The 11,976-nt window shown below is 52.8% G+C and overlaps 1 protein-coding gene across 1 annotated transcript in view; it reads right to left on the bottom strand.

Annotated features, from left to right (window-relative positions):
• COL27A1 (collagen, type XXVII, alpha 1) overlaps positions 1-11,976 on the bottom strand; it is a 166,288-nt gene that overhangs the window by 142,265 nt on the left and 12,047 nt on the right. The window contains exon 4 of the mRNA XM_006890718.1: positions 8,247-9,991. Within this exon, the coding sequence (XP_006890780.1) occupies positions 8,247-9,991 (1,745 nt within the window). The remainder of the gene's footprint in view (positions 1-8,246; positions 9,992-11,976) is intronic.

Raw genomic sequence — 11,976 nt, forward strand, 5'->3', positions numbered from 1 at the left:
TCTGTTCCACCAGCCTTCGTCACTGAACCCTCAACTCCTCTAATAGACCTCTCACTTGTCTCCTAGCCTTTCTCTCTCCCCTCTGCAAGTCTGGCTCACATATCCCTGTTCACCTTTCCAAGGCTCTCCTCTGCTCAGTAACTTTCAAAGGCTCCCATTTCTCATGAAAGAAAAGCCTAACCCTGCAGTATTCAAAGAGCACATCTGGCCCCAGCTCCTTCCCATCTCTCTGAAGGGAGGCAGTCAAACAGACTTGCTGAACTGTGGGCTGGCTTGTGTCCAGATCCTGGTTTTGCCACGTAATCGCTTGGAACTTTATGCAAGTCCTCAGCCTGCCTCCGCTGCTCCTCTTTAAAATGGGCCCAAAGGCAACTTTCCCATCCACCTCAAAGGAGTGAATAAAGAGTAACAAGTGCCTGGATGGGAAGTGCTCAACTCGGAGCTTTCGGAGAAGCCAGGCTTTCGAGGATGTGTGAGGCCTGGGGAATTCATTTGTTTCAAATAACCATCAATGAGATTCCAGGTTTCCTGCCCAGAGTTAAAATCGGTGTTGAAAACCCAGTACGGTTTGGCTGGTAATTAATCCGGATCTCACGCTGGGCAGCCTCCGCTCACAGTTCTGGCCTATGAACGCCACGTGCTTGCTCGTCCATGAACAGAAATAGGAGAGATCCAGACAGGCAGATACGGGCACCAAGGCCCTCGGGCCAGTGGGAAAGAGCCCGGGCCAGAGGGAGGGGAGCATTTCCTGGCCTCGGGCAATTGCTGGCCACCAGTCAAACTGGTGGCAGGCTCCCCAACTCAGGTGGCCAGTCTTGAGTCCCTGTCAGCCCCACAGGTCTGCAGCTCAACCAGGGGCCCCCAGCTGACTCAGTGGCTGGCTTCTGCAGGGGAACAGCAGGGCACAGGCAAAGATGGGATCTGGAGTGCACACCCCACGCATTAGCTCTGGGCAAGCGTGCTTAGTCTCTGAGCGTCTAGCCCTTTAACCGTAAAATGAGAACAGTGCATGGCCGTTGCTGCTGTTAGGTGCTGCCAAGCTGACTAGGACTCACAGCAACCCCGTGGGCAACAAAGCTGAGCCTTCCCTACCCGGCACCATCCTCATGACGTCCAATATGCCCGAGGCCCGAGCCCATTGTTACCACCATGCTAACCCATCTTGTTGCACGTCTTCCTCTCTCTCTCTGATGTGCCACCTTTCCCAGCATGATGTCTTTTCCAAGGTCTGGTCCTTCCTGCTGACCACATGCCCAGAGTGTGTAAGACAAAGTTTCACCATCTTGCCTCTAAGGAGCTGGATGCACCTCCTCTAAGACAAACTTGTCCATTCTTTTAGTCGTCAGTACTCTAACACCAAAATGCAAAGGCCAACAGATAGCTACAAAGTGCATGGTGTGCAGGTAATGATCAATGGTTAATAGGTGCTTCAGATAAAGGAGTTTCAGGAACTTTACTTATTCAAAATGTTAAGGTACCTTCTTTCCTGTCTGTTCTTGGTGGAGAATCAAAGATACCCCTTCCCAGCAGTGGGATTTCAGTGGTAGAATTCTCTCCTTCCATATGAGAGACCCAGGTTCGGTTCCCAGCCAGTGCTCCTTGTGCGAGCTGTCTGCGTAGCCTTGCACACTACTTGGAGGCTGGGCTGGTTTCAGTCCCTCTTTCTGCCCAAGGCAGTAGGCAGAAAAGCCTGGTAACCAGAATTCACTCACTCACTCATTGCTGTGGAGGCGGAACTGACTCATAGCTGACCTTCCAACAGGTTTTCAGAGGCTGAAAATCACATGGGAGGAGGGAAGGTTGACCTATTTCTCGCACAGAGAAACTGGTGGATTCAAACTGCCTGCTTTTGGGTCCACACAATTTCCTAACCTCTAGGTCACCTCAAATAAAGCAACTCAACTTGTTGCCCTCAAGTTGGAATCAACCTTTACCAGACCTGTCAGAGGGTTTTCAGAGCCTATAAATCCTATGAGAAAAGACTGTTCAAACAGTGTGTTTTGGGGTTGGCAGTGCAACTCCCTAACCACTGTGCCACCAAGAGCTCAAAAAGTCAGCCAGTGAAACTGTATGGATCCTAACAGTCCCATCCACAGCTGATCCCAAGAATAGCGTAGGACTACATAGTCCCATTGTGCATGGGGTCACCATAAGTAGAGGATCAAATTCAACAGCAGCCAACAACAGACTCTGTGTAAGTGCTATTATCATTACTAGGTTCTTTCAACAGAAAGATCAGAGAGGCACAGGGACTTGCCAAGTACACACAGCTCACAGGAAGCAGTCTGGGTTCAAAGCCAGGACCACCTGTCATTTTCCCCTACACTGTGAAGCTCCCAGATTTCCAATCCTGGTCAGATGTTTCTTGGACTAGGGATGCCCTGGAGCAAGTGCCTGTGTCTGTTGGCAGCTACGGCATGGACATCCCTGGACCTTTCCCAACCCTGGCATTTCCTGGGTTACCGCGCAGGGGGTGACTTCCTCCTCTAGAGTCCTGGTGGGAGAAGAAAGGTGAGGTCATTTCCATTTTACAGAGGAGAAGCCAGGCTCCTTCACAGAGGAGCTTGTCCAGGGCTCCACGGTCTGAGGGTGGCTACTCTGTGGACCCTGGCAGGGCTACAGCTGTGGAGGCCTGGACACTCCCTCTTGGCATTTCTTTTGTCCCAGAAACAGAGGTGTCCAGGCTGGAGGCTGACCTCATTAATAACATCTGCAGAGCAGACGCTGGTGCCAATCTGGACCCACGACATGGCCTGGTGATGTCAGCCCACAGACTGACTCCTTGACATGGCAGCCCAGCCCCCACTGTGGCTGGCCAATCCCAGACAGGCCACCAACCTGGGCTGGGTCCCTAGCCACCCTGTTCCAGTCCCAGACCTGACCCTTCCCCACTTCACCCCACTCAGAGATCACTTTGTTAGTGCTACATGAGGGCGGGCACCCCATACCCCCTCTGCCTTGAGCTGAGACCCTGCCTGTTTTCTCAGTGGAAAAACGCTACCATTTCTTTCCAGGGCCTGAAGCCTGAGCGGGTGACTCTGGGATGATTCACGAGGCAGGGGTGGGATTTTCCACTCCACGCTGCAAACAACGGGGCTTCTGAGAGGTCCCAGAGCTGAGGGGGAGGGCTGCGGGCCTGTCTGGGGGAGGGTGGAGGGAGGCCAGGCCCCAGGACTCATGCAAACTGCAATAGCCAAACAGCCCCTGAGGGCTTCACCTAAAGGTCCCAGCCTCGGACAGTAAGGCCTAGGGACACTCCATCCCAAGGAACAAGTCACCCTTGTGTCCAGCTGCAATAGCCCATCTGCCAAGCCTTGCACAAAGAACTAAGTCCTGGCTGGCAAGATCCCTGGCACTGAGACCAGAGGCCTGTCCTGAGTGGGCTGCTAACTACCGTGGGACCCTAAGCAGTGAATGGCCTTTTGATCTCCATCCAGGCTTTGCTCTCTGGCTATAGCCTGGGGTCTCAAAAGGCCTCCCATCTCTGACCATCTAACCGATGATTATACCCCAAAATAGCCCATGGGAGGTGGAGGGGGCAGAAGAACTGAGCTGTCTTTTTTGACCTTCCTAAGGACAGGGCCTCTCTGGGTATGGCCTCATTTGAGTTACTTCACTGCTCTGGGTCCCTCAGCTTCTCCAGCTGTAACATGGACATGTAGTACCCATCTTCAGAGAGAATATGTGTGTAATTGGGAGCTCCGTTAACCCAAACCTGGAACTTCTCTGCTGGTTCAAATCTACGATGTGACATAAGAGAAAGATGGGAAATCCCCTCCTGAGCGATTTACAGATTCTGAAAACTTGCGGGAGGGTCAGCTGTGACCACGTCTGATTTGACAGCAACGAGTGTGAGTACTGGTTAGTCTCTATCTGTTCTCTGATCCATGCTGGGCCCTGAAAAGCTGCCCCCTGAGCCTGCATCCTGGGCTCTCTCTCACCCCTGGCTTCTGGTTGACCAACAGGAGGCCCAGCAAGTCTGGAGGATGAAGATGGAAGGTGACAGAAGATGGGTATTAAGCCACCTCTCCCTTTCTGTCTTGCTATACTATGGTGGGGTCAAGCTCTTCTGTGACCTTAGAGCCTGCTGGGAGACCATCCTCCAGGGTTTAACTCTCACTGGACTCTGGTAGCACCTTCCCTCCACTTGGCCATCAGGTCCGAGAGTGGTAACATTTTTCAGTGGTTTCTAGATCCCCATGTGTTTCACTGGTCTCTGCTGGTTCCTTAGAGGCTGTCCGCCAATAAAACCTATAGTTTGTCCCTGTTCCACGTCTAGACCCATGTCAGTCATAGGACCTTGGCTTCACAGGACTAGTTACTCTCAGAGCTCAACTCTGAGACTGTCTGCCCCTCCTGCCTCCCTCAGTGCAAGACTGTTCCTGCCTCAATATCACCCATCAGCATAATCCCAGTCACAAAGAGCCACTAGGATTCATGTTCTCGCACTGAGGGCTTTGCATCCCTCATCTTGATAAATCCATCCAATAACCCTATCGAAAGGTAGGTGTTACTACATTCTTATTTTACAGAAACAGCCTCAGAGAAGTTAGATGACTTTCCCCAGGTCACACAGCACAAGGCATCAAGAAGGCACTCAACAGACATTTGTTGAAAGAGTGTATGGATGGATGGATGGAAGGATGGATAAGGGAGTGGTTCAAACCGAGGTCATTCCAACATGAAGTCTGTGTGCTTTCCACTCTCCAAGGCCTCCCTACCATGCTGGCAAGCGAGTTCTGTGTAACCTCAAGGAGCCTGGCCTGCAAGTCAGGACAAATTGGGTTTTGTAAGGACCCATTCATTCCCAGATAGTCACAGCGCATCTGCTGTGGGCCAGGCCCTCAGCTGGGTCTCCCTGAGGTGACTCTCACAGCAAACACGCTGCAAATGCCAGCAGCCTGATCCTGAATGAATAAGGCCTTGACTCGCCTCCTCTGGGCGTGGGGCTTCTGTGTAGCTTCTGTGCAGCTTCTGTGAGCCACGGCCTCCCCGCCCCAGCACACCCAGGGCCAAGCTCAGCTTTTCCATGCTCCCCCCTCACGCCTGGGGCTCCCACGGAGCCTCCTCACTCAAAGGTTACAATGCTGGCCAGCCTCAGCCCCACATGGTACCTCAGCCTCTCCAGGCCCTCAAGAACCTCACAGAACAGGTATCTAGGCACAGACTGGGCTGCTGTACCCCCTCAGACAGAGAGATCCCTACAGAAATGTATAAGGAGAAAGCTCATTCAATTAGCAGACAGGGAAAATGAACCCCAAGGAAATGAAAGAACTTCCCTAAAGTCACTCAGCAAACCCAAGGTGGCCTTGGAGGTCACCTAAATTCTCTCCTGCAGCTTTAAATGCAAATTCTCATTTCTGTTCTCTGAAGAAGGGTAATTGGAGTGATTATTGTTATATTCAACAGAATCTAAGGTTCAGAGTGGGGCAAGGTCACCGAGCTGGTGAGCATGAGCAGTGAGTTGGGATTTGAGCCAGGTCTGCATGTCCCAGGCCCTGTGTCCACCACCTGCTCTGCTGAACTGAAATAGTGAATGTAAATGCTGGCCCTGGACACGAGAGGACAGGGAGAACTGTTCAGGTCACTCTGCTCAAAAGTGCCACTTCAACTAGACACTGGGATCTGAGGAAAACAAATGATGGATTTGCCACACTCTGAACTGGATAAAGCTTCTAGAAGATTCTTGGTTCCTACTGGAGTGAGTGAGGCTAGGATCCTGTCTAGGGGAGGATGGAGCTGCAATGGCATAGGGCAGGAGGCCAGCAGTGACACAAGCAGGAGGAACCTTGGCCCTTTCCTGAAAGACTGAACCTTGGAGCTACGCTTCAGCTCCTGCAAAGCCATGCTAGGTGCCCTTGGTCACCGCATCATGTCGTTCCATCATATTATTATTATTTATTATTATATTACTATTAATTGACACTCTCATTGTGGAGTGGGATTATCATACACACCTGACCCTCTACCACCAGTTCTCATGAGGTCTTAAAGAGTGACTATCACATGGGGCAATACTTCATAAATGTGTCAGAACGAACCTTTCACTCGTGAACCATGGAGCCCTTTCTTTAAGGCCACGGACAGGCCCTGGCTCATCTCTGCAGCCCTTCTCAGGTTTCAGAGTGGATACTCAGAGTTGGGATAGTGTCTGTTTTGAGGCCTGGAGCTGGGATGTAAACTAAGACTTCCCACTGTATACTGTGTGACCCGGGCAAGTCCTGGCCCTCTCTGGGCAGATTTTGCAATGTCCTGACCAGCCCAGTGACGGAGATTGAACAGAATGATGCTGAGGGCATGGACCGGTCACCTCTCGGTACCTTTCCTGGTGATGGGGGATGCCCAGGGAGGTAATCTGGGAGAAGGTCTCCCTTCCTCTGATCCGGAGCAGCAGTCAGGGAGAAGGCATGCAGTTCAGGCACACACAGGCAGAGTCTACACCCTAAATCGACACTCGGGCTCCTGATCTGCTTGCCTGGACAGCCCTCCTCTCTCCTTGGGGCACAGGGCTGGTCTCTGCCCCTCTGCTGGTGTGCGCTATGGGGTTGGGGTTGAGACTCACCGTTATCACTCTATTGAGACAATTTATCTCCATCTCATAGGCCGGAGAGGCCGGAGCACACAGCTGGGGGAGCTGAGCGCCAAGGCCCAAAGGTAAAGCTAACGGGGAGGAGGTGCAGCGTGTTGGGGGAAAAGCTTCTTCCATCTTCCTCAGCAAAGCACTTGTTCCCAACTCCACTGCCAATTTCAGAACATGGGACTGAAGCGAACACTGACATAATTGCAAAGCAATGCACACAATTTCCATAAGCTATACAATATGGTTATAATAAAAAGTAGACTTTCGGTCCCCTTGGAGACAGGCTGAATAAATATTATTCTTAATGATTATTAAAACTAATTAAGTGTGTTTGGAAGGCCCAGAAATTCCCTGCACCCACCACTGTCCTCACTTTGCAGGGAGCCTAAAGCTCAAACGCTGACCGTGGTGGATGTCAGGCCTGGCCCCCTCAGAGGGAGAGGAGGCACTGGTGGTGGAGTGGTCACCCCCAGGGGGGAGGAGATCAGAGCAAGGACCAGGTTTTCTGGGAACTCTATCCCACCATTCCCCATGCGGCAGAATTGGCATCCAGATGTGGGAAGGTCGTTGCCCCTGGAGACAGTCTCAGGAAAGACAGAGGCATCAGTCTTGGAGCCTTTCCTGCTCCCAGGAACAGGGAGTGTTCTTGCTCTCTCCCTTCCTGTACTGTTCACATTGACCTTTCCCTGCCCAAAGGCAGGTAACAGGGCTGAGAGAGACACAGGGAAGGCGAAGGGGGCCATGAGCGAATGGGAACAGGCAATCATCGTTGAAAGGCCAGCCAGGCTAGGTCACGATCTCCCTTCACTTTGTAACAGAACCTGATCTCGTTTAAGAAATCTCTCACATGTTTTAAATGTTAGTAACTGATGGATTTAAGGCAGAAGAAAAAAACTCTGCTGCTTGTGCCAAACCAAACATACCCAGGGCTGCCTATGAGTGAGTGCCCTGCATCTAGAACTCCCAGGCAGAGGGGGCTCCGCTCCCCAAGGCACCAGGAGAGCCCGGCTTTGGTGGCTGCTCGCTCACCACGTGACCAGGGCAGGGCAGGTCATGGTCTTCATTAAGCCACTCGACCTTTGCAGCTAAGTTTATCCCAAGGGTGCTCTTCACCCGGTGGTAGCCCAGGTCTGGGCTCACTCTGCCGAGTCAATTCTGACTGAGAGCAATCCTACAGAATAGAGTAAAACTGCCTGTGGGATTTCTGAGGCTTATCCTTACCAGAGGGAGCTCTGGTGGCCTCGTGTGTAAGGAGCTGCACCGCCAACCAAAAGGCCTGTGGTTTGAATCCATCGCCTACTCCATGGGAAAAAAGATGGATAATCCCCTGCTGGGTGATTTACAGACTCTAAAAACCCACTGAAGGGTCAGCTATGAGTTATTTCCCCCTTGACAGCACCTAACAACATCCTTATAGAAGATTTCATCTTTGTCTCTTGAGCGGTTGGCGGGTTCAAACCGCCAATACACCAGGACTCCTGCATCCCCCACCCCAACTCTAAGAAAACACACACGTTGGGAGCAGTGTGCGTGACAGAGATGGTAGAGACAGTGGGAGACCCATGTTTGAGCTCCCTGTCCCGAGGGGCTTCTGCCTGTCCTTCCCTGGAACAGCTTGAGCACCCACTCGCACTGCAAGCAGCATGCAGACCCCGTCTCATCTTACCGGCAAACCACAGTCTCCCTTGGGCCCTGGAGGTCCCATCAGCAGGGGGAAAGGCGTTGGCCCCACCAGATGGAAGTAAGAGTAGCTGCTGCTTGTGGGCCGAGGGCTGGAGGACAGGAACCTCGCTGGGGCTGGGCTGGTTTGCTGACTGTGCTGTCTGAAGCTGGGCTGGGTTGTCAGGCTGTTCAAAGGCGCTGCCTTCCCAGGTCTGAGGGCAGCAGGCTTCTGGGGGCTGCTCTGGGGTCCAGTTTTCTTTGTGCCTTCTGATCCAGTGGGCTTCTTGATTCTTGTGGGTGTTGAAGCAGGAGTGAGGGTAGGTGGTGCTGTTCCGGGAGCTCTGGTGCCTGAGATGGTAGGCACCACAGTGGTTGGTGGCCGAGGGGTCCTGGTCAAGCCAGGACTGGGAGCCAGAGACGGTGGCAATACGGTGGAATGGGGTGCTTTCTGTGTGATAGTGTGAGCGGGAGCCGGCTTACTGGCGTGACTCAGCTTGGCCTTGGTCTGAGCCACCGGGGAAAGGAGTTTTTTGGAGGAAACAACAACAGGCGGTAGGGGCCTGGAGCTAGGAGGCAGAGGTGGGGGTGTGCCAGGGCTCCTCCGGGATGTTCTCACTGTGGGATGGACTTTAGCAGGAACACGGTGGGAAGTGGCTAACGCTGAATGTTTCTGGGCAGATGGGGCTGACCCTGGGCGGGAACGTGGAGCTGTCTTCTGGGTGGAGAGTGGGCTTTTGACAGGAACAACTGAAGTTGAAGGAGTAGAAGACACAGCTGAGAGACTTTTGGGGTTTTTGGTGGCTGTGTTCTTCCATGACGGCTGGTTAGGTGAGGCTGCAGGGCGAGGAGTTCTAGGGATGCTGGCCAAGGAGGTGAGGGGCACAGGAGGAAGTGCCAGACTGGACAATCGCTTTGCAGAGGGCAGTGGGGTCCGGGCTGGGGCCCCGGCCGTTACATGCTGGGAAGGGATTGTGGTGCTAGTCCTCAGGGGCTTGGTGGGCATGGCTGGCCCCACGGTCACCTTGTTTGCTGGCCATGACCCCAGAGTTGGGGTGACAGTGGTCAGGTTCTTCAGACCCAACATTGGGAGGTCAGTCCGGAAGAGGGAGCCAGAGTCCCGGAGGAAGACAGGTCCCAGCTGGGGCCGGTACACGTAAGCCTGTCCACACGGCTTCCGCAGATGAGTGCAATAATTATGGGAAACCTGCGTCACAGGGTAGATACTGAACTGGCACAGGGCGCCCTCAAACTGGACCGCGTGTGGACTCATCTTCCCGAAGAGGAAGGAGCCCTCAGGGTCCAGCCCTGGGTCCCTGCTGAAAGGCAGTGGGGCAGGCACTCGGTGCTGCCCACAAGCCGTCACCAGGGTGACTGTGCCACCACGGAGCTCCAGGGCCAGGTGGTGCCAGCGCCCATCGTGCACGTCAAGGTCAAAGGCCACGGAGCGCCGGGGCCCCAGGTGGACAACCGTCTTGCCCGGGAGGAACTGCAGGCCCAGCTGCAGCTTGTGCTTCCGGCTGCGCACAGCGAAGAGGAAAGCATGGTTCACTCGGTGGGAGCAGAGGCTTAGCACCAGAGCCAGTTCTGTGCCCAGGGCGGCAGGAATGATGGAGGTCGTGGGCGCCTGGAGCCGAGCCTGTTGTGTGAAGATGAACCCCAACTGGAAGGGAATGACTCCCAGGGGAGCAGGCCTCCTCCCGCCTGCCACCTTTGTCCCACTGAGGCCCAGCCGTTGGAGGACGTCCACATCTGGGGAAGGATAGAAAAGGAGAGGGCTTATCAAGGTCTGCACCAGCCCAGACCACCCCATACCCTCCAGGTGCACAGACAGCAAAGGCAGCTCACCTACAGCTCCCTAGTTCGGTAGACATTAAAAAGAATGCTGCTTCACAACACGAAGATGGTGAGGCTGGAGCCAGACAGTGTGAACTTTAACGTCCTCTCTGGTTCCATGATCTTGCATAACATCATTAAAATCAGACTGAGAGCCAAACAAACATCCGGGGTTCACCACTGATTAGCCCTATGACTTTAATGCCTCAGTTTTCCCATCTATTAAATGGAACAATAACAGCGCCAACCACAGGAAGTTATTATGATGAATAAGGACAAATACAGATGAGACCACTGCTATAAAAGGTAGAGAAAGGTGGCAAGAAGCTGCACTGCAATCTTGAAGGCACACAGTTCGAGGCCACCAACTGCTCCACAGGAGAAAGATGGGCAATCTCCTCTCATGTGATTAATTGCCTCTGAAAACCCCCTGGAGGGTCAACTATGGGTCAGTTCCAACTCTATGGTACACAACAACAACATAGTTACCAGGGAGGGGAAGAGGGACTAAAAGATACACTGACAAACAACAAACACTGGGGCGATGAGTGAAAGGAAGACTAATGTGGAATGAATGGAAATCAGGCACTGGGTGAACTTCAAGTGGTGCTGTGGAATTGAATGTGCATGAATGATTGGGAGGGGGAACCACAAACCAACAACAGTGCTTCGTAAACTCACACAAATCACAATTCAAAAATACGTGCTGGCACAATATAAACATTTTAAAATAAAACCTACTTGTCTGTCACTTTGTCATATTGTGGTGACTTGAATATTGCTGTGATGTTGCATGCTATCGAGTTATAATGGACCAATAGTTGATCCAGGAAGTTATTCCACTGTTATTTCAAATATCAACAGAGTCACCCATGGTGAACAGGTTTCAGTGAAGCTTCCAGACTAAGACAGACTGGGAAGGGCCCGCGATTTAAACCCAAGAAGTAGCTGGTGAAAACTCTGTGGATACCACAGACAACTGTCAAGTATAGTGGGGAAAGAGGAGTCCTTCAACTGGACGACACTCAAACGACACAGCAGCCACAGCTGGGCTCAGGCACAGCGATGGTGGTGACGATGGCACAGGGAGTTGTGTTCTATTCATGAGATTGTCATGAGTCATAGTCGACTTGATGGCAGCAAATAATACTAAAAATAGTGATAAACACATGTGAGGAGTTTTTCTAGGCTGCTCGGCCTATGAGGTTTCCTTTCTCCCTTCCCACAGTGGGGAAGCAGAACACCAGTTTTGGAGCAGTTACTGGAGCTCTATTAGGGAACCCAGGTAGCCAGACTGAGTCCACTGCCTCTCCAGGAATCCACCCAGTCCCCTAGGCACCCCTGAAGGCTCTGGAGCAGGAGCTGGCTGGGGATGCTCCTACTTCCTGACAGAGATGACACTTCCCATGGTTCCTCATCCCTGTGGGTCTGAGCAGAGGCAGCACATGTAATCAAGGAAGCCCCACAACCTCTGTCCTCTGGCGTGGTGTTTGGACATCTGACCATGGTCTGGCCAGGTCACATCCGCCCAGTAATTATGCTAGTGGTGCTTACCAGAGCACCAGGAGGCCTTCCAGGGTGTTTATGCAAAGGCTTGCTGACCTTGCCTTTCACCGGGTCACTAGAGCTCCTTGACTTGGCTGAGCTGCCAGTGTCTACAAAACCCAGCTCACAAACTCCATCTCAGCAGAGAGAGGCCATCTGCAGAACCAGGGACTGGGTCATGTCTTCAGGCTCCCTTTCCTGAGGGCAGCAACTGAGCCCTGTGTTGCCTGTGCTCTCCCTTACCACCAGGGCCAAGGGATGCACCGAGCGAGAGGTGCTTCAGGCTATGTGTAGTACTTGGAACTCAGCAGGCTCACAATCAGTGACTGCACCATGCATGGATGGATGGATGGATG

This window comes from Elephantulus edwardii, unplaced genomic scaffold (assembly GCF_000299155.1).
Source record: "Elephantulus edwardii isolate Elephantulus edwardi_28Jun2011 unplaced genomic scaffold, EleEdw1.0 scaffold00092, whole genome shotgun sequence".
Classification (NCBI taxonomy): domain Eukaryota; kingdom Metazoa; phylum Chordata; class Mammalia; order Macroscelidea; family Macroscelididae; genus Elephantulus; species Elephantulus edwardii.